Source organism: Erpetoichthys calabaricus, chromosome 15 (genome assembly GCF_900747795.2).
Source record: "Erpetoichthys calabaricus chromosome 15, fErpCal1.3, whole genome shotgun sequence".
NCBI lineage: Eukaryota > Metazoa > Chordata > Cladistia > Polypteriformes > Polypteridae > Erpetoichthys > Erpetoichthys calabaricus.
Genome location: NC_041408.2, coordinates 98709940 through 98734196, shown reverse-complemented (window position 1 = coordinate 98734196; position 24257 = coordinate 98709940). Strand labels below are relative to the sequence as shown.

Sequence of the window (24257 nt, the reverse complement as noted above, 5' to 3'; positions counted from 1 at the left end):
TGCTTACATATAAAATCCGCGATAGAGTGAAGCCGCGAAAGGCGAAGCGCGATATAGCGAGGGATCACTGAACATATTAGGTGGGTTAACATCATTTTTCATTCTCTTTTATATTTCATTACCTTTTTAAACTGAGAAGGAATTTAACAGTTCTTGCCACCTACTATACTAATAGTATCACCACATTGGTCCGCACTTTTTTCCTCATAATTTTATTTTTATCTTGATAAAACTCCCACACTGCCTATTTAACATTAACCTTAAAATGAAGCTTCATCTCACAAACCATATGAAAAAAGTTTCGGAGATCACTTATTTATCATCAAAGCACAAATCATGGACCAGTCCAGGATAGGTCACCTGGTCATCCCATGACAGTCGAGCACATGACCACATTAAATCATATAGGGGCAAATTAGACTGACTGATCAACCTAGCCTACACACCTATAATAAACATGACAGAGAAAACTCACAAAGGCCTGAGGAGAATAAGCAAGCTCCAATTTAAATTCTCAAATTCATAACTCTGTACCACTCTGTTACACTCACATCATATTGTGAAAACTAAATGTGAACATAGATAGATAGATAGATAGATAGATAGATAGATAGATAGATAGATAGTAGATAGATAGATAGATAGATAAGATAGATAGGATAGATAGATAAGATAGATAGATAGACTAGATAGATAGATAGATACTTTATTAATCCCAAGGGGAAATTCACAATAATAACCAATTATTAATAATATCAATCTGATGCACATAGGATATACATTGTTTTTAATTATTTTTGGAGTTGGTAGCTTTAAACTTTTCCTGGATGCTGGTGGCTCCCTGACAAAAAAACATTGCTGGCCACATTGCTGGATGAAGTATACAAGAGTACAACATCTCAGACTCACGGACATCCTTCCCAGTCACTCTGGCTGGTCAGCAGCACTTGAATTGTCTGGCCATTGCTGTAATGAAATGTGAACAGTCTTTCCCTAAGAAGGTTTTCCAAAATACTACTCTACGTCAACAGTAGAGACACTTGCATAGGTTTTACAAGAAGAAACGCAAGAGTCCATAGTTTGAAATGTTGAGCCACTAAGTGCAGGACCATTGGCTGCAGCTGACATAACACAGTGAACATGTGTCATCTTTCTTTATTGGAAAACCAATTTCTGGACACCTCTGCTGGCACAGCATATCACTGTGAAACTTTAATTCATCACTTTCATAACACACAATGCATACTATGACTAGTTTAAAAGGGAAAGCTTGACATAAAAGTACATGAATTTTAAAAAAATAGGATGCACATAGCATTTCCCAACATGAATGTGCGATTTTAGCAGTAAAATATCACATGTTAATGCTGCACTATGTGTAATCACAAGAAAAAAAAATATCTTATTGAAAAATGCATATTCCCCTGCACCAGCTTTACTGTAGGACTGTTAAAAATATGTGCAGAAAAATGCTAATCTACTATAGTGACTTGCTCATAATAAACCTCCTTCATGAAAAGTAATATGCTAATAAATGTGTGATGTTAATCCAGATGGATTGACTCAATTTTGTGTTATCATGTCTACAAACTCACATCCTCACATGTAGACACAGATGGACTTCATTCCAAAACTGATGAAATGAAGATAAGGAATTCCTAAGTTAAGTAAATTCATTGAAAATATGACATCTGAAGTTTGAACTTGTAATGGTACTTTTCTCATATGGCATAGAGCTTACACTGTAAACCAAAATCCGTAATTTTGCCCAAAAATCAAAAGTGATTTAGTATTCTGTAATGCTAATCACTTTTTCAGTATTTCTGATTTATTGTGTCCACTGACTCATATCCTCATACAAACATAAATATATAAATTATGAATACACACACGGAGGCTGATATCACTCAATTGAGTGAAGTTCAGGGATGCCTAAAAGATATAAATTCATTAAAAACTGAATGCTGAAATGTTGTCCTCTTCAGAATACTTCCCTATTCAGTATGCACAGAATACCTATGGTATATATATCCATCCATCCATTTTCCAACCCACTGAATCCGAACACAGGGTCACGGGGGTCTGCTGGAGCCAATCCCAGCCAACACAGGGCACAAGGCAGGAAACAATCCTGGACAGGGTGCCAACCCACCACAGTGGTATATATATGCAAAGTAAAAAAAAAGTTTACAAATTAGCAGGGGCCAAGAATGAAGAAGTTATTTGTTTTAGTGGGGGAAAGGGATGCAGAAAGTGAAAAACTAGAAATAATTTCTTCTATTTTGTCAATAAATGTAAAAAATGGCAACTGGCCTTTGAATAGATCCCTAGCCCTGAATGCATTTGTTTAAAGTATTTCATCTCATATTGTTTAAGAAAGACACAAATGAGATAAACTGTGACAACGGCTAGAAATATTAATATCTCCAGGGTGCCTTCAAAGGTTGCAGTTTTTGTGCAAATAACTAGTTTAACTAGTTATTAAATGTAGTCAAATGAACTACGTCTGTACATGTGTAAACAGGCACATTCAGTTTTTTGGTAAAATAATCACATTTTTAAAAATTTTATTTAAAAATCCATTTTTGCCAGAAAGGGTTGCAGTAATATAACCAATTTAAAACAAAATAAAAGCCAGAAACGTTAAAACAAAGTAATAGAGCTCATACTCCATGTATTTAAATGAAGAAATAAATAAACATGATACATAAGTGATATTGTTGAGGCCATAGGATGTGGGGAAAAAAATCCACTTTGAAAGCAGAGCATTTCTAAGGAGCCAGTTGCATTACTAAACATACTTTTGTTAATAACTGGCAATATCATAATTATTCTGTTACTCTGAATATTAATCATTATTTATTTCTGTTTTATTGAGTGATTAACGTAAATTGAGCATTTAAGTATGCAAATTCTGTGCCAATTTGGTGATTGTTCCTGTCTTTTTTTTGGTATAAATATGTATAAAGGCTTTATACCTGTGCTCAGTGAAACATTATGTAAGAATAAGTTGAAATGAATATTTCATTAATGGGATACCCGGGGGATGTACTGGGAGTGTGCTGGACATCAGCTAAAAAGTTTTAAACAGGTCTGAAGGCTGCAGTGCAATAATGCACAGTGCTATCAAGTAGCAGAATGTGGTGGCAACAGACTTCATACGTTGACTTTGGAACCTCTCCTCTTAAGATGAATGAGAATCAAGTGGTCCAAAATATGTAAATAAAAACCACAAAAACTACATTCTCTTTGTAAGAAGTTAAAATAAAATAATAATGTCGGATTAATAAGTGACTAAAGGTTTCATACTGAAACAAACTTAAGTGTGATTTGTTTTTAAAATATCAGGTTAAAGATGCAACCATAACATATTACAGGTGTAGCCATATAGTACACTTGGGCATTACTATTTTGTATTTGGCAAATAGTTTGGATTGTAAAACCTTTATACCCCTCTTTGTTTACAAGATCCACAAATACATGGAAAACACGAAAGTACATTTTACACATTTTTGTTCACATTTTTTTTTACCAATACACTATATTCATTATCATATGAAAAGGAATCTATCAAAGTTGTGTTTCTGTCTGTTTGTAATGCTCCTCTGTTCATGCTGCCATAAGCCTAAGGAGTCTACTACCAAAAAGGCTTGATTATTCCTATATTTGTATCCAACAAACATAAGCATTCAAATCATTTTAACATACTTTGATTTTGACTCCTTTGATAATGTGTACTTGAATTTTTACTAATTTTTCTGCTTTGTTGTATATCTCCCTAGTCATTGTGTCACAATGCGCCTCTCAGTCATGCATATATCTAAAGTTGTTTGTGACTGCCTTCTTATCGCTACTGCTATGATTGAAAACATTTTATCACATTTTCCAGGAACTAATATAAAATTCTATTTCATAAACACCATTAATAAAATGTATACACTGGGATTACTTTTCACCATAATCAATCAATTAATGTGCATTTTATAAAGCATTTTTACAGTAAGCAGTATCACGAAGTGCTTTACAAAGCAATTCATAGTATACAGTAGTACAGATGAATAGCATACTTGAGCACAATGTGTCAGAGGGGAAACTGTCAGATTACTAAACACACTCACACACAGAGGCAGGTTTGTAATTCTGTATTTTGTCCAGGAAGTTATTATACCTCCCCAGGAAAACTGCTGCTAAGAATACTTAACAGCCTCAGTTCTAACTATCAAAAACACAACTGTGACAGCAGTTAGTCACACCAAAAAAGCAAAATTATCAAAGGTATCTCACAAAGATACTGTTCCTATTATTAGTTCATTGTTTGTCACATAAGCAAATGCTGAACTCGAGTCTTATATATATATTATATAATAATTAGTCATTAGCACTAAAACATAAGTAACATGATAGTTATAATTGGATACTGACCTCACCTATTCTGTTTCTCTTCTCGGTACTCAAATGTGGCACTTGGTGCCACAGTCCACCTGCCAAGTTGTTTTGCCTGCCTAAGGTAAAGTCATCCCTGATGGAGGATCGTAAGAATCTTGGGAAAGAGGGGTCCTTTTATCGGATTGGCTGGCCCAGCACTGTTTCAGCCATGGAATGGCCAAATGGGGGAGGCAGCTTGATGGGTGAGGTCTCCAGGACTCTAAAGATATACAAATCTTCTTATGTGATATCATCTACTGTTAAATTCTGCTCTGTACTTCTAAAATTTTTATTTTTATACTGTATTGAGGATTTGTTTTGTGTATTGTATTGTATTGTATTGAGCCCCTTCTTTTAACACCCACTGCACTCCCAACCTACCTGGAAAGGTGTCTCTTTTTGAACTGCCTTTCCCAAGGTTTCTTCCATAAATATAGACCTATAAATACCTGGGAGTGCAGCTGGACGATAAATTGGACTGGACTGGACTGCCAATACTGATTCTCTGTGCAAGAAAGGACAGAGCCGCCTGTACTTCCTTAGAAGACTGGCATCCTTCAACATCTGCAGTAAGATGCTGCAGATGTTCTATCAGATGGTTGTGGTGAGTGCCCTCTTCTACGCAGTGGTGTGCTGGGGAGGCAGCATTAAGAAGAAGGATGCCTCACGCCTGGACAAACTGGTGAGGAAGGCAGGCTCTATTGTTGGCATAGAGCTGGACGGTTTGACATCCGTAGCACAGCAATGGGCACTCAGCAGGCTCCTATCAATTATGGAGAATCCACTACATCCATTAAACAGTGTCATCTCCAGACAGAGGAGCAGTTTCAGCGACAGACTGCTGTCACTGTCCTGCTCCACTGACAGACTGAGAAGATCATTCCTCCCCCAAACTATGCGACTCTTCAATTCCACCAGAGGGGGTAAACGTTGAACATTATTCAAGTTATTGTCTGTTTTTTACCTGCATTTTTTATTACTCTTTAATTTAATATTTTTTGCTGCTGGAGTATGTGAATTTCCCCATGGGATTAATAAAGTATCTATCTATCTATCTATCTATCTATCTATCTATCTATCTATCTATCTATCTATCTATCTATCTATCTATCTATCTATCTATCTATCTATCTATTTTTTCCATACAAGGTTTTTTTTTTTTTTGGGGAGTTTTTCCTTGTCTTCTTAGAGAGTCAAGGCTGGGGGGCTGTCAAAAGGCAGGGCCTGTTAAAGCCCATTGTGGCACTTCTTGTGTGATTTTGGGCTATTCAAAAATAAATTGTATTGTATTGTATTGTATTCCATTCAAAAATGATTAATAAAGGGTGAAACCTACCCATTATTGACACCCTGGGTAGACTTATTTTCTTTCAGACAGAGTAATGGTCTTAACCTTCACAAAAGGGTTTTGTTAATAAAGCTTCAAGTTTATTGTTCATGTTACTTCTGAATCATCAGTTCTCTACTTATACATTTCAAGTATTATTTGTAGCATGTTTTTTTAAAAAACACACCAATGATATCACCAAATTTGTCCACGTTTTGATCTAATGAACCTAAATGACAAATGTTCTCAAAGCTGCTTAATCCAATTCATGTCCAAGTAGCACTTAACCTATCCTGGCAACAGTGGGACCAAGACAGGAACTATTCCTAGGCAATTTCATGACTTTCTAAAAAAAGGAAAATGTAAATCTAGGATTTTGTTTCATTTTGTATTATTTTTCCTTAGCTACCTGATGTTTTAGTCAAGATTTTGAAAATGATCAACTTTCCTCACAAAACGCCATTTTATTTTTTGTATGAGTGCCAATTGAGCATTTATGCCTTTTTTAAGCATAGTCTAGCAGAAGATTGTGACATTTCAGATGACACATATACACTTCCTGTTTGTCCATGACTGGATTCTCCTAAAGACCTTCACTTGCATTTATTTTTGTTTCTAAATCCCTGGTTTCAAACCCCTTTCCCTACTTTTTCACTTTGATTTACATTTAACTATTTGGTTCTGATTATGTGTTTCCATTTATAATTTTTTTTTATTTTCAGTCTCCCACACCCTTTCCAGACTATCCATCCATCCATTCTCCAACCCGCTGAATCCGAACACAGGGTCACAGGGGTCCGCTGGGGCCAATCCCAGCCAACACAGGGCACAAGGCAGGAACCAATCCCGGGCAGGGTGCCAGCCCACCGCAGCTTTCCAGACTATGGTTTTATTCAAATATTTTTACCAATGTATTTCCCAGGATTCCAACCCAGGATGCTGGATCCTTATGGCAGCAATACTAAACACTTCCATATGTGTGTAATAGATCAGATTTAAATATACGTTTTGTGCTGGATAAAATAAATGGTCTAGGCTTGCATGTACACACACAAACACGCACTCAGATACTATATATGTTTTTACACAGAAGAAAAAAACTGAATCTTCCAGTAAATTTACATGATAACAACTCACTGTACTTCTCAGCCACTGTCATCATTGTTTCAGTTGCATGTCTATACAGGAGTATAGATGCACTAGAACCCACCCTTGCATCTTCTTGATGGACGACTGCAGAATTGTTTGCTTGTAAAGAAAATTAACTACCAAGTTCTTCCTTCAGATACCTTCTAATGGTTTAATGCTGCACCCTTCACCTAACTTTGATACCAGTCTTCAAGCAGAACCTATAATAGCCAGCAAGGACAAAAACAAAACTATCTTTAAAATCTATATACCGTATAAACTACAAAAGCTGAAATTATTTAGAAATCATAATAATTTAATTGATCTTCTAAAGCAATTTAGTCTAACACAGGCTTGCATGATACTGTAGTATAGTGTATAAGAGGGACAAATTGTGCACACAGGAAGGACAACCCAAGCATTAACATGCATTCAATGCAATAAAAACAACTTTGATTTTGTTAAAATGGACAGTCTAGAATGCATTGGGAAATTATTTTGGGCTTCTATCCTTGTATAATCTAATAAATATGACGGGGATACTAAATGAGAGTTGCAGACAACACCTTAAATTACATTTTACATCTTAAGTTAGTGAAATTAAGTGCACACTTTATGAAGATTAAGAAATATAGAGTTCTCTATTTTATTTTTGGTTACATACAGTATGTTTTTGGGCTCTAAATCATACACTGCATTAATCACAATCATCTGTATCTCTCATAGAAAAGCAGAACTGGTTAGTAATGACGGAAGTATTCAAAAGAAGATATATACGTAATGCTAAATGTGTAACCACATCAAATGGTTTGATTACCCCCCTACTGACGAAATAAGTAACTGTGAATGGAGTTCTTAATATTAGGTTAGGTGGAAAATTTGAATTGGATAAAAAGGATAGCAAGGTCATTATGCAAATCGAATTGTAAATCATCCCTCAAGCCAGCACCGGATTCCATGTCCTTTGACCCTTGACATAACAGATCCTATATACATGATTCATCAACAAAAAACGGTGGGTAAAAATAATTTCAGAAATAAGTAAAAAAGAGACCATTTAAATTTTTCATAACTTTAATTTCAAGATAGTACTCTAGTGAATGTTTTCATACACTGATAAACCTTACAGAATATGTGATTTTCTGTTTTTTTTTTCTCTTTCTATAGGTATCTGCCAGGGTCCTTGCTAATGAAGTCACTATAAAAAATAAAGATAAGGTGAATGATTTATTGAAATCGATTAAATGCATACAGTGTCTAGAAACGGTGTCATTGTTTGAATAATGCAAGATTAAACAAATTCAAATATATTAACGTACAAGCTATGTTAAACGGCTTCACCCTGGAAATTTCCTAAAACAGTGATGTATGACTTGCCCTTGTACTTTAAAATGTGGTGTGACATTGCTTTCAATTACTCTTTTTTTTGCACCAAATAATGTCATTTGAAACACACTGTTATATAGTTTTTTGGCTCGCTCTGAGGAAACCAAACACTAAACTTTTGATAGGCCATGGTAAGTCTTCAAAAGGTGAATATTTTCATTTTTCCAATTTTGAAACACATTCCAGGTTGTTCATGTCAATGCACAACAATACGGAAATTTAACCTTCATCCACCCTAATAGAATTATATTCATAATCAATGTGTGAATTTAATTAAATCTATCAATACAAGTTTTGAGTCAAGAAAAATATCATTTTTGATTGAATGTCGTAGAGATGTTTCTCTGTTCATATCAGTATGTTTTGAGATATATTTAGTAACAGAAGTTATGTGAAAAACTGAATGTTTATGTGTTTATTTAGCAACCGTAACTCTGTTCACTTTACAATTTTTTTTGCGTATTTAGCAGCTGCAAGTCTGTTCAGTTCAGGACTTTTTCATGTATATTTAACAACTCAAGTCTGTTCTCTTTGGGATCTTGTTGTATTTGTAGTAACTGCTAATCTGTAAACAGTAAAATTTCTGATGCAGCTAACGATTTGCAAGTCATAGTGTAGGTAGAAGGATTTTGCATACCATTCATATACATTACATATCCATACCATACTCATCCAATGACTGACAAAAAATATTCAAATTCCATCCACATTTACACCCACATATTATACGGTGCAGAACTGAAGCATTATCAATTAAAAGGGATTACATTTAATTGATCAAAACCAATATACAACTTGAAACAGGTGTTGTGTGATGTATATAACTCCAGTTCTTAAGTTGTTACACTGGTTCCCAGTTCTGCTGAGGGCTGATTTCAAAATCCTCCTTTTAACTTATAAAGACTTAAATATCCAAAACCCTGCTTACTTATCTATAAGTTATCATTACCTACAAACCAAGAGCACATATTGAGATTGCAAGGTGAAGGCCTACTTAAGATTCCAAAGATTAATAAAATAACAGTGGGAGGTTGCGCTTTTAGTTAGAGAGCTTTGAAGCTGTGGAATGATCTGCCTGCTAATGTAAGAAATGCCCCTTCAGTCTCAGCTTTTAAATCTAGGCTAAAGACTCACTACTTTAGTCTAGCATACCCTGCCTAGATCTGCTGATTATCTGTGCATACTGCATTTCTGTTTATTAGTCAATCGAATAGAAATATAAGTAATTCAATATCTTCAAACTGTTACTAACCCTCCTCTATTCTGTTTCTCTTCTGTGTACTATAACTGGGTGTGGCAAATGGTACCACTGCTTCACTGCTAGGCTGCTCTCCTGTGTGTGTAAAAGTCATCTAGAATAAAGGAGCATTGGAATCATCGGATGGAAAGATTCTCTCATCAGATTGAACAGCCAGCATAGACATCAGTATAGAAAATTCAGGAGGGAGTAGGAGGTGTGGTGGACGGCCGGGACGCCCCTTTGTCACTAGATCCGGGGGAGCAACCATGGGAGCCACGTTACGTCCCTCTGAATCTTTATTGGCAGCCCCCCTGGGATGCGTCAGGCCACTTTCATTAAACACTGGAGCTCATCTTGGTTGGGCTCCGTGGCCTCCACCAGGGGGAGCTGCATAGAGCTGCACGGCTTAACAAGCCCATCTGGGCGGGAGCGCAGCCACACCTGGAAATGCAGCCAGAAGTAGGTCAACGAGCACCTGCAGCACTTCCGGGTGGGCTATAAGAGGAACCTGCAGCCACTACTATGGGCGCCAAAGTTGGGAGGAGGAGGACGAAGCTGCCTTGGGAGGAGTGGAAGACAAAGAGTGTGATTTTTCTTTGTGTGTGTTTTGAGGACTGTGTTGTGCCTGTGGGGTTCACGGGGAAGACGTGCCCCACAGGTGAAGAAAAAATAAATCTTTTGTTTATTTTACCCGTGCCTCCATTATCAGTCTGTGTCTGGTTGGCGCCAAACAAGCGCCAATATCAGAGAGGTCACTTGGCCAAAGTCTTCAATATTGTGACATTATTTTTTACTCTCTCTTTTTTAATTTGAATCTGCTTTGCTGTCAAATGGCCATAGTTCATTAATTAGTTAATGGGTATATATTGGTGGTTTCAATTTTTTAATCAATTCCTACCTTGTTCAAATCCGTATTTATGTTTGTACCAGTTCTGTATTTAGTAACTAGTATAATCTATACTTGCATTTTGACTGAGAATTGTTCTTAGCCCTGCACCTGCACTTAGTGAAGAGTGCTATACTGTTGTGTCCACATAGTTTTATAACAGAACTCTCCTTCTTCCATCATTTCACAACTGTCTGCCTGGCACATGTCGATGTCATGTCTTTTTCTTGTCTGAGAAATCTCACCTTCTTCACTTGTCAGTGCACCCTACTGGTTAGTGATGCTGTTCATCTACAATACTCATTAGTTCTCCTGGAGACCTTCATTTGCATTAACCGGAACACTGCAAATAAACTACTCTTTGTCTCTGGGCTTCTGTCAGCACTGAGAGGCATGTTAGCATAGTGCATTCGGTACAGTATTAAATTTGACAAACATCGACACATAAAAACAATACATGTAGGCTAATTTTACTTTTTGCATAACATTTGTTTCATAACAAATTTAAACAAATTTAAATCGGTCAAAGCATTTCTGAGATTTTGAAGTATATAGTTTTTCTATTATGGGGGGTAGATTTACTCTTAAATGCTAATATAGGCCTACTGAAATGTCCTTTCTATTTGGATACCTATTGGCCTAGATGTAAAATCCAAATTTCAGCTTTTCAAGTAAATGGGAAATAGGGTTTTTGTTGAGGACGGAGCGAGTGAGTGGGTGAGTCAACTTTGTATTATATATAGTTTATGCCATAACCTATAGTTATTAACATGAAACATACATGAAAAATTACTGGCAAATGTAAAAATAGGTGCAGATAGATACTTCACAAAGAGAGTTTTAAATTTGCTTTCTGCAAATATTTCTTTGCATTTTACAACAAAATTATAATGACACAAATCCAAAAAAAGAATATGTTTATAACATTTAAACATTAAATGAATCAAAAGGTCACTAAAGCTTGCCACAAAACTATCAGGTTGCACACTGTATTGCTCGTCCTGTTGTAAATTTTTATTCTTATATCTACTATATAATTCTACAGATTTATCTTATGACACCTCCATAATTCACTCCTAGAAATGCAAAATATATTCACCTAATAAAAGAAATTCTGCAGCAGTTATTATAAGTCAAACCCGTTTCCAGTGAGAGTTGGACTCCGCCAGGGCTGCCCTTTGTCACCGATTCTGTTAACAACTTTTATGGACAGAATTTCTAGGCGCAGCCAGGGCATTGAGGGGGTCCGGTTTGGTGGGCTCAGGATTGGGTCACTGCTTTTTGCAGATGATGTTGTCCTGTTTGCTTCATCAGGCCGTGATCTTCAGCTCTCTCTGGATCGGTTCGCAGCTGAGTGTGAAGCGGCTGGGATGAGAATCAGCACCTCCAAATCCGAGACCATGGTCCTCAGCCGGAAAAGGGTGGAGTGCCCTCTCAGGGTTGGTAGCGAGATCCTGCCCCAAGTGGAGGAGTTCAAGTATCTCGCGGTCTTGTTCACGAGTGAGGGAAGAATGGAGCGTGAGATCGACAGGCGGATCGGTACGGCATCTGCAGTAATGCGGGCGCTGCATCGGTCTGTCGTGGTGAAAAAGGAGCTGAGCCGCAAGGCAAAGCTCTCAATTTACCAGTCGATCTATGTTCCTACCCTCACCTATGGTCATGAGCTATGGGTAGTGACCGAAAGAATGAGATCGCGAATACAAGCAGCTGAAATGAGTTTACTCCGCAGGGTGTCTGGGCTCTCCCTTAAAGATAGGGTGAGAAGCTCAGTCATCCGGGAGGGGCTCAGTGTAGAGCCGCTGCTCCTCCGCATCGAGAGGAGTCAGATGAGGTGGCTCGGGCATCTGATCAGGATGCCTCCTGGACGCCTCCCTGGTGAGGTGTTCCGGGCACGTCTAACCGGGAGGAGGCCCCGGGGAAGACCCAGGACACGTTGGAGGGACTATGTCTCTCGACTGGCCTGGGAACGCCTTGGGATTCTCCCGGAAGAGCTAGAAGAAGTGGCCGGGGAGAGGGAAGTCTGGGCATCTCTGCTCAAGCTGCTGCCCCCGCGACCCGACCTCGGATAAGCGGGAGACAATGGATGGATGGACGGATGGATTATTATTAGTGGTAGTATTTTTGCCAATAAGTAGTAATGCAAGCTAATTCAGCAGAATAAAAGATTTTTAAGGTGGCATGTGAAAGTGTGGCATTTAGACTGATAGAGTTTACATTGGTTTTGTCACAGTTCTTGCTTACTCTTTTGTGCTGACATCAAGGTTCAATGCTTTAATTACTTATAATATAATATATTTTGGAAACTTTATAAGTAAGATTTCTAAATTTTGGTTTATGTTTCTTCTCCTAGGCCTAATCACCAACAGCAATAAAATAATCTTACATTTTAAGCAATGACTAATCTTACCAGTTATTTGTGATAAAACATCTTGAAGCATATTTTTAAAATATAGTTTTTCCACCTCTAGTTCTACAGTCTGTTGTTAGCTGAATTTGCACTACAGTGTAACTAGTCTGCTACCAAGAAATGACTGCTTTCTCCAGCTATTAATGCCTCTAGGTTTTACCTCAATACTACAGGTATCTGCTCTGAATTTGGCACAACCTAAAATGATTTTGTAAGCAACTTTAGTGTTTTTTACAAATAGAAATCTTTAAAGGTGCAACATTTCTCTCCATTTTCAAAACAGACACCTGAAAGAAATGCAGACCTATATCTTCAAATTAACTGCTCTAAATATACAATATGTAATTGATATTTAAATATTTCAAGAGTTTTTTTATGGCTTACTAGTCTTCACTGATTAAGACTTTTCATTACAGCTTTCACAAAGAAATATATGAAAAAGGAGTATTTGTAATAGATAACTTCTTTGCCACTCATTACTACTGTTCTACATGTCAATATTTATCTACTCATAATGAGAGTCACACATTTCACAACAAAAGACTCAGGCTATTCCTACCAGCAGAAACACTTTACTTAAATTTGAACAACTTCTGCTGTCCATTCTTGCCCAACAAAGATTTTTTAAATTTTGTTGATTTTGGTCTACATGCAAATTAATTTGGTTTCCATTTTTAAAAAGTTTAGTATGTCAGAAATGTGTACTGTTTCTCTATTTAGGAAAGGTTGCACAAAAAACAGTATACAATTACTATTTAGTGCCCAAGAATGAATGCCTCTTTTATATTTTACATACTATCTTTTGAATTTAGTGATAAATACCATAATTTAAAATAAATAAAATAATTCAAACCCACTTAGACTGATATTACCATAGTTCTGGTTTATTTTGAAACTACAATGTATTTGCTGTGATAAACTTCAGAACAATCTCATGTATAGATTAGAAAGCAACAGCCATCCTTTCTTACAATGTACACTCTCAACATCAAGCTATCCAAACTGAAAAATAACAACACATGTGATGGTGTCCACTAAGGAAAAAAAGAAGATTTTGTACTCCACCATATCTTTATCTTCTGTTTAATATTAGGTCATCATCTGAGTGTTAATGACAGAAAACTGTTAAAGGAAGAGTTTTGAGTGGGCATATTTGTGCATAAGTATTGAAATGGGCCCAAAATAATATTCTGTGAATAATTATTAATGTATTTCACCTCACTATACATGTAACAATGAAATCAGTGAAGAGTTAATTTCATAGGTGTTTGTGTGCAAACTTCCGCTGGTCATTAATCAACTTATAAACTATCACTGAATATGAAGAAATAAATGGCTGTAATTTTAATAGACCTATAAGTTTAACAATTTAGCGATTAAATGAGAATTACCTATATTACTGCAAATACAAAGACATGAAATATCAAAATAATAAAATAATGCACTTACAGAATAACTATTTAATTAAGTTACATGCATTCAATCAATGTAAGCAATTCACTTGACTCTTTACAATCACATTAAATCAGTCTGGGCCTCCAACAATTTAAACAAGAAAAAACTGGAAAATAAAGTGTGAGTCAAACCTGAAACTCACTCTGATATCACCTACCTCTCTTCAGAGATGCCATCATCATGTGATGAGGATTCCAAGTGACCCAAATTTATAATGTAAGGAATTATCTGATGAAAGTATGTTCAAAAAGACTTCTACCATTTGTTTTATTACCTTTTTATTTTATAGTTTGACAGTTTACATTTCACCAAAATCATTTTAACATGTATTACTGTTGATTTCTGTTTTTTTTTTTTTTTTACATTACAGTTTTTCTCAAAGCTCAGGCAGAAAATGTGAATGGTTATTGGTCCATGGTATGCAGTAGTTTATTTAGAAATACAAGACAGCCAATTTCTTACCTGAAATCTTCATTTTGCAATCATGACACCACAGAGATGATTTTATTTGAATATATTGCTAGACAACTAAATGATATGTTTAATCAAATTTTACAGGCCCCTTTCAAAGGTAACTAAATGGGAGTTGATACAGATGAATGGTGTCATTTAGCAGTATGCTGCATTTCATTCTTACCTGCATATAATTATACTCTTATCAGAGCAGTAGCCATTCAAGACTTCCATCCAATTATGTGAATATGCACAACATATTTTTACTTAAATTGCATCTAATTTTAGAGTAGATCAGCTCTTAGAAAAGCACCGCAGGTTAATAACAACATGTTTTTGTTTAATCCATTAATTTACCAGTAAAATATGAAATATGTAGAAATTTAACACACACACACACATATATATATACTGTATATATATATATATATATATATATATATATATATATATATATATATATATATATATATACACTGCAAACTGTCAGTATATATGTTGGCCATATTGTGTATGCATTATTAACAAAAACTTTCTCTTCATAACATAAAACACGTTGAGGATAAATTCTGGGACTGGGACAGTGACTGTAGAATTTTCTGTCATTGCAAATCTTTTGTTCTTATGTTATTTTCAAAATGGTAATAGTAACTAAAATGCAATGAGAAGTGGCAATTCAATGTATCAGGACTGCTGTGTTAGGTAACAACGAAGTTCTACCATTTTTATGTAGACATTTATTTCCATTTGATTTCCTCACTTCAACTGTACTGTGTGAATATTTCTACTGGTGTCCTCAAGTATATGCTTAAATGATTACCTGAAAACATTCTATAGTATCAATTCAACTTTATCTATACTTTTAAGAATTTTGCGGATCTGGCTTTAGTATCCTTTTTGGTTTGATAATAAAGCAGCCAAATTCATCTAGCCAGTCAACAAGGTTTCTAGAATTATATACTATGTTCTAAATGTTGTTTCCAAGATAGAGGGTTTAAATCTATCTGTATAAAGTTATATGTCACTGATTGACTGACAAGAAATTCTTAGCTATTTACTGACAACCTAAGAAAAACCTTTCAGTAACAGATCAGTTTAATGGCCCTGAGGGTCAGGAAATCCAACTTTACTGAAAGTTAATTTAATCATTAAAAGAAAAGAAAAATGTAATAATATTTCACATTTATTAGTTAACTATAGCAATCCATGTGCCAGTGTACAACACTGCAGAATACCACAGGCAGTTGCATATCTGACTGTGAGACTGTAGCATCATGGTTTCAAGTCCAGCTTATACCCTTTTTTTAGCTGTAATCATCCTGCATTGTTCATTATTTGTCCACTTGTCTGACTTACTCTTGCAAAGCTATTTAGCTGCAAGTTTAAAATGTTCACTCCGGTTCATGAATATGTTACGGTATTTTATACATTTCTTTGTTCCTATGTGTACTATCATGATAACTGTGTTGTTCATTCTATGAGATAAAGTAAGGGTAATATTTAATTGTTACTAGTATTCTTATAATGTTGCTAATAATCTTTGCATTTTCTGGAGTTAGAGAAAAACGTCTCAAGTGATTTTAACAGTAAAGAAGTCGTGGAATAAAGTATTCTGAGAAGCCAAATGTTAGTTTGTCGCAGTTTTCCTTAATTATTTGAAATTAGTACTCCAAAGCGGATTAATCTTCCAATTTACTTCTTACTGTAAAATAACATCTTTAGATTTATCTCTTGTTGCAGATTATTTTTCGTAACATAAGCAACTGTAAATGAGAAAAATAAAAAGTTTGCAAATGAAAATTTGTCTCGTACTGTGTCGATTTAAATTTATTCTTATGCTAACATCTTATGTTTTGTGGGATATCATAAATATATAGTTTTATGAACTCTGAAGTCATGTGATGTAATACACATATAGCACTACAAAGAAAAAAATCAAGGTCCCTTCCAAAAGAATAGGGCACATTTACTATCATGGGAAATGTCAACATCCTGTAGATCAATAAAGCAAAAGAACTAACACAGTGTAAAGCATTTCCCACAGAGGATTATATAGGGAATTTAGTTAAGGCAGGAAAAGTGGAATCGAAATAAAGTCACTGTCTCTTTCCCATGCATTTTCCTAGTATTATGACATATATTAAATTATCATGAGACATAAACAATTTTGCTTGTTTTCTACAACTTACCCCATTCTGCTGCAAATCAGCCAGCACGTTGTATAAAATTTCCAAGTTTCTTCTAAGCACCAGTTTCATTGCATGATCACACAAAAGAAAGGTGTTACCCTTGTTGTTGTTTCCTTTGGCTGAAAATGCAGGATAAAGGCACCCCATTCCCTCTCCTCCCTCACCCTGAAGCCCATGGATTCTTTTATGCTTGGTCCTCACCGACAGTAGAATGCAGCAGAGCTTACCTTCCTTCATGACACGGTGATGGTGATGCAGAAACAAAAGGAAAGAAAGTACCTACCTTCCTCATTTAGTACACGTCATAGTAAAGTGCACAACAAGCTATCTAGAATGCATGCTGCATGGTTGATAATTGAAAAGGAAAGCATTTAGTACCTTTAGTTTTACCTATGGAATTGATGAAATGATTCCATGAAGAAGGCATTTCCGGACAAAGAAAAAGAATAAAGAGGAGAGAAAGAGTCATAAGAATCATGACTGTATGTAAATGCAACAGCTACTTAAAGCTCACTGACAGAGACAGGATGTGTAAGGAAAAAGGAAAGCTAGGAAATGTATGAAAGTGGATGAGATGCTTCAGTAGCTAGCAAAAGTACAAGAGGTCCCTGCATCACCCAAGCATGCAAAAGAAGGAGATACCTGCCTTGTCGTGCCTTAGTGAAATGATGGCATGATATGAAAACTGTGTTGAGGATGTTACATCTTTAAAATTTCATACAATTTTAACTATTTTTTCTCATTCCAGCAGCCGATGGGGAAGTGCATGATTAATTTTACCATGCACTGCCTGTAAACAGGGTTTCATGGATTCTGCTGTACATACCCAAACCCAAGTAACTCAATTTTTTTGGACAGTTTTGGAAATAGCCCATTACTGAATGATTTACATTCACAGTAAAAGTGTTTTTGCAGGACTTTCCAATATAACTGTTACTGTATGGATGCAAATGGAAGACAGAACAGATGATTCTCTAGAGAGAGAAAAGGAGAAATAGAAAAATATAGCAACAGGATCAGAAAAATAAAAAACGAACAGAAAGGGTGACTGATATCAACCATTCATTTACTGTGCAGCCAAAGAGAGCTTTCAAGCATCTGCCCTGACATCTGCAATGAGAAATGTAAAGCAGCTACAGCACAAGAAGAGACCATGGAAAGCAAGAGTGGAAAAGGAACAGAACCCATACCTTGGTCGCCCATCATCAGGTGCGCCAGACCTTGAATGGAAACAAGAGCACAGTCAGCAAAAAAAAAACAAGGGAGCATGGGAAGGTGTTTCTTGTGACAGACATCTATTTCTTAAGAGATGTCTGGTTCAAGGTAGGGAGAAGGAGAAGCAGGTGAGCAGGGTTTGTGTTCGTGTGGAGGACGGGTAGGAGGGGTGGTGAGCAAAAGCATTTCTTCAACCAGGGGTTGCAATGCTTTGTATCCCAAATACAGTTAATTATATAATTAATTTTAAGACAACAGGTAGGTATATATACATGTTACACTGGAAAGGAAGGAAAAAATTCAAAGCATTTGTGCAACAAAAACTACTGCACTAAATCCACCAGCCTGGCTGTGATCTTCCCATCTTACTTGTCTAAGATGAAGATGCAGTCTTGTAACATCTTGCAGACTGGAAAGTTTAGTTTGGTTCCCCTTTTTAATAACAAAACCTGATGGGCTGGGTCTGATCATTTTCCCCTCATCAAGCCAATGCAAAGTGTTCACCAAAAATGAAACATTTTTTTCTTTATAGGGGCAGGCGGGGGCAGTAAGGGAAAAGGTGGGACTTTCATTACACTGCTTTTTCACCAGATATAATACATTCAAAATGGCATGGAAGTACATAGTACCCAAAAATCCCCATCACTATAATTTTAGTCCATAATCTTTTTCCTCTGCTGTATTTCCTATTACTTAAAAAAAAACTTTAAATAAAAGCCACATATACTGTACATATGCAAGCAATAAGTACTTAATTATATAATTAATATTTTATTGTGACATGAGTTAGTGCTTGCATTTAACTTCACCAGTAAATCCTAAATAGATGTAAATGAAGTTGTCACTTTATTTGTTTCTTAAACAATGATCAAATTTAGCTTTAATGTCTACATGAGAAGGGACATTGAAAATGCACAGCTTAGAAATACTTACCAAGATTTAACCTCCACAAAGAAAACCTGTGTTTGCCACCTTCATTTATGCTGTACACATTCTACAGAACTGTCTGTCTGAAATATTTTAAGGGCTCATCAAATTATCTATTTTTGATCCATGACATGCAAGTTAATTAGATCTTTGCCATTATTTTACTTCCTCCAACACGGTTCATATTTCTGCCGTTTCTTTCCCTCACACACGCTATGCTGCACACTTGCAAACAAAGTGGCAGAAAATTAGAGTGGCTCTTAGCATAACTGCATTATTTGGAATAATGAAGAAAGGAATGAGTACAGCCAATATAAATTGGTTTCCTAAATCCCTATTCACTGGAGTCAAGCTTGCATTCCTTCCTCTTCAGTTTTAATTCTTGTAATTAAACTCACCCGTAACACCCCTACATGGCATTAGCTCAACAGTCTCTACTACTCTCTCTTGGCTGAGGAAAAATTCTACAGCTTTTAATTTTTACCAGCTTCTGTGCTTTTGCACTTTTAACATAAACATTTAATTTATATAAAAGAAACAAACTTACCATTTCTGGAATTTCAGGCTTAACAGTATAGACAGCATTAGAACAATTTAAGAAGATGACGATAGAGAAAGAGAGAAAGAGAAATAGATAGAGAGAGAGAGACAGAAAGAAAGGAAGAGAGAGAGAGAGAGAGTGGGGGAGGGGGATAAGCAAAAAAAGTATAAAACACCCACCTTCAACATAGTCGTCTTCTGCAAGCACGGACAGGTAAGGAGAAAAAAAGGAAAACATTCATTAAGCAGCATGCAGACTGGAACTTGCCATTGCATGTCGTTATCATGCAAGGCACCAAACACAACATGCAAGTGCTCCATTGCCACCATTCAAAGGGTGAAAACCATCAGGGAAGCAGTGACCTTCTTATCGCAACACTATTTACTTGAGTTGAAAAGTCATTTACAAGTCTTTATGCTGCCCTGTGTGGTGCTTGCTCCATTAAGGTTTATTTTTTCCTCTTAAAAAGAGGAATCCCCTTTTATGTGTGAAAACTATTTTAAAAAAATCTGAAAAGAGCTGGGCTTGTGATGAGAATCTTAAAGTCCCTCTGCAGAGTTTCCATAATGAATTCTTAAAAACAGAAGAAAAAAAAAACAAAACATTTTTATTCAAAATAAAAAGTTCAATAGGTGGCTGCTGATTATGAGCTTATGATGTGAACTTGAATTGACAGCTAACATACATGCAAGTGAATCAGTATATTAAAAAGTCAAAATGGAAACACTGTTTTCAATGAAACATGCAAAGCATTAATTTAATGAAAAGTTGTAAAACAAGGAAAATTTCATGACATGTCTTATTACCAGAAAGATTCAGTCATCGTAAACACAGCTCCTACTACAAAAACTGGAGAAGTTCAACTAATTAGCCAGTTTGAGGCCGTGGAAGACTTTCATTGGTTTGGTTTTTTTTTTTGCTTAAAAATTTGTGTCATTTTTTGGGTGGCATATTTACTTTCTAAATATATATGAAAACTAATGTAACTATCATTTCTCCTCCTCCAAACCATACATGCAAGTAAATACTAATCCTATTTTACTGTTGTATGCAGAATGAATGCTTCAGGGATACTGAAGTTTTAGGATAACACAGCTAACAAACAAGACTTCAAACAACACATCACATAATAAATAATGAGTTTCATATATGTCCTTTCATCCATCCATTACTTCACCCACTTGTTGAATCTATGATATCCATATTAGGACCGTGGTTAACTGGGGTCTCTACTAGGGATCAGTTAAAAGACAACAAACAGCCCTGTTTAGGACTGCAGTCCATGACAGGAAACACTCATGCAAGTTTTCAGATTCGCTCATATCAAGATAGTTTAGAATTACAAATTATCAAACGTGCAAGTCTTTGGTGTGGGTGTGAGGAAAACCAGATTACCTGATGAAAATCCAGAGAGATAAAAGAAGACATGAGACATTCTCAAAAGAGAGTATCCGGGCCAAGAATCAAACTTAAGCTACTAAAGTTTGGAGCCAGAAGTGCTATTAACTTCTAAAAATTATATTCTATAAGAAAATATTTATTTGTGTGTCTTATTTTGTATACATTTCCATTAACTTCCAGTGACAGTTTAATCCTGGTGAGATACATGGCATTTGAGACCTTTGTCAGAAATCATTTGTCTAAAAATAAACAACAGCCAGAAGAACTTTCACCTCAGACAAGACAAGAAATTCACCTCTCAAATATGTATAAATTTCAACGAACATACAGTTCACCATTTGACACTTTGATCATGTGTGCCCAATCAGCATCAATCAATTAACTTGACTGTGGATTTCATGATTGATCATTTTTGGCTCATGTTGGTAAAAAGAAAAAAAATCAACATTACTGCTTTGCATAAATTTTTTGTCTCAATTAAGTTCCACCCCTAGGCCACAGTGTTGTTTGTTCATAGTGTAATAATAAGAGATGACAAAAGTGAATAATGGAAAAAGAATGAAAAAGGAAATTCACAATTTTTAACCCACCCAAGCACTTTTTGGTCAGAGACAGTGCTGTCATTTCAGGAGGTGTTTCAAAGCTTGCCTAGGATGCCATTTCTTCTAGGTTTCTTGCAGGTGAGGTCGCATGCAATCAATTTGGAGTCTTTAAGAAAACTAAAACACTCTTTTGAAGTTGTGTTTGTACACCAGTATGCTCTTTAATAATCATATGCTGTGTAAAACACAGAATCAAAGGCTACATCAGAAATGTATGTTTTCTTATTCACATTTTTATATATTGCAATGTGACAGGCAAGGATGTTGTTAGAATGCATACTTTGATATCAAGTCAATACTAAAATTTAGAAAACATAATGGTACTACCTTTTTTACAATATCGGTAGTACCAAGTGAATGTCGGTACTGCACTCATGTGTAACTGCAAGTACATGAATCATTTCAGAAGGCAAAACAATATATGAGAAATATGTGAGTAAAAACTACATATAACAAAATGGTTCATACCGGTGATGACGCAGCAAAGCATCAGCACATATGTTTGGAAATGCTTTGTGTTCTAGGCAAGAAAATTTCAGCACACAATTGTGTGAATTGTGATTATTATTTAAAAAAAAAAACTATAAGCTAAAAACGCATAGACACACGTGCTTTCTTTATTGATACTTTTATCAAATTATGGAGTTAGTTCAGAAATAGAACCATGTGTGCTTTGAAATCACACGTTATGCCATTGAGCTGACTAAAAGGTCTGAAATATTTTCCTGGAGAAGAAACATAGTTAAAACGAGAGAAAAGGACTGAGAACCAAAAAGTTCCATACCTACACAATATGGTGACGATAATGGTAAAACAAAAAATAACAAAACAAAATGAACGCTAGTTACAAAAACTAACTGTAGATTCTTAATCTAAAGAACGCAGCCCCCGAATAAAGCCGTTAAAGGCATCCAGTTGATCCAAAAACAGGTGTAAAAATTAATGAGATGTCCAATATAACAGCGTAATGAAGTGACCAAATCAGATGTGAGTTGTAATTCTTTAACTTGTATTGTCATGCATTTGCACGATTAAATGATGCTCAGATTAATTGGTTTTTAATACAGTGCCCTACACAGTCCTAATGATGGAAATGAGGCTTTGTAATTAACAGGTATCCTTTCTTTATGATAAAGTAAGTTTTATTTACACTGTGCAAATTACAATCCACAAAGCAACTTTGTCTTGTTGAAAATGTTTACCAGTTCCATTACACCATATAACAAAAACATTCCTGTTAAGGAACATTCACTTTTACATTTTCCTCCCCTAAACTGAAAACCATCAACCCTCCAAAACATTGGACTAACACCAAACTACACACATTTATTTTTTGATTTAAAATCAATTCCCAGTAAATGCCCTATTTTCCATTCCCCAATATCCACAAGCCCTTTCATCTATCTTTAGCAGCTGCAAATCCCCACTTCTCAATATCTCTCTTAAGTGTCCCTTCTAGTTCCTTTTCCAAACTCTTTTTTACTCACTGCACATTTTTGGTCACATTTCTCTTTATCAGAATTCACCTGGCATCCCATATGCTTTTCTTTGCCAGGCTAATAATAAGCCATATTAAAATAGCTTCCCTTGAACTTCTGCCATTCCCATCTAGTCCCTCACCTTTCAAAATTAAATCACATGATGAAACAACTGAATCTTCTACCTTTTGCTATAATCCTTCCACATTCACCTACATTTGGCCCAACTGCACCCCCAAAGTACACGTCTAATTGTCTTTACCTGGGCACAGTTTGGTCTTAGACACTTTATTATCTGTGTCAAACCTTGTCTAAACATCTTCTCCCTCACACATAATCTTCCCCACAGCATCATACATTTCAAGTTCTTTAAAGTATTTTTCAGCCTTTTTGGTGTACCACTGTCTATACCCCCACTTCAAATTTTACTGTCAGACTCTGATCCTCCTCCATTTTACACCTGACAGCCTTATACAAGTCTTTCTGTTTGCAGCACAAAGCAACATTTGCAAATTCCCTGTACTTCTTTTTCAATGTTGCTACATATTTGTAGCCTCCTGGTCTCTCTTCTGCCTTTGGTTTCAAATTTGACCACACTGTCAGAGGCCTCATTACTAACGTGAAACACAGAGCACAAAATATTGGAATTTATTTACAAAGGCTGAATGTAAAGCCTTCCGCAAAGATGTATACTAAACACAGTTCATCTTTAGTTGAATGACTATGATATCTCTACCTCCATTTTCCACACATTGTTCCATATCAATTCTTATCTTCTCATACCTGTATGCTCACAAAATATGAAACACCATTGTTTTAACCTTTACCCCCAAATAATGACACAAAGGAAAAGAAGTCCCTAAACACATACATGAAGACAGTGTCTCCATTTTCCCTACTACGGCCTTACCTATAAATGTCAAAGTTGTTCCTTTTCACAAATTCACTCCATTCGCTCTATCATTCTCCATCGAAGTATTCATTTCTTTCCTAACTGGCATATACTGTACAGTTAAGGGTCACAGGGGAAACCTCACATGCATCCAATATTACAGATATCGGATGTGAGATATGGGAGGAAACTACACAGTGGGACTGCTAACAACACAGCAAGTAAAAATAGACACAAGTTTTAATCGAAGTGACTATTTGACTTGTCTGCACTGGCAATGAAATGGGTTGCTCTATTTGTTAATA

At 35.8% G+C, this 24257-nt stretch overlaps 1 protein-coding gene across 22 annotated transcripts in view; it reads right to left on the bottom strand.

The window, feature by feature from the left end:
• nrxn1a (neurexin 1a) overlaps positions 1–24257 on the bottom strand; it is a 1087315-nt gene that overhangs the window by 950280 nt on the left and 112778 nt on the right. For 16 of the 22 annotated variants that reach the window (XM_051919388.1, XM_051919392.1, XM_051919399.1 and 13 more), the window contains 2 exons: positions 19759–19776; positions 18087–18116 (listed from right to left, as the gene is read on the bottom strand). The exons of the other annotated variants lie outside the window; for them this stretch is intronic. In XM_051919388.1, coding sequence (XP_051775348.1) covers positions 18087–18116; positions 19759–19776 — 48 coding nt within the window. The remainder of the gene's footprint in view (positions 1–18086; positions 18117–19758; positions 19777–24257) is intronic. 22 annotated transcript variants of the gene reach the window in all.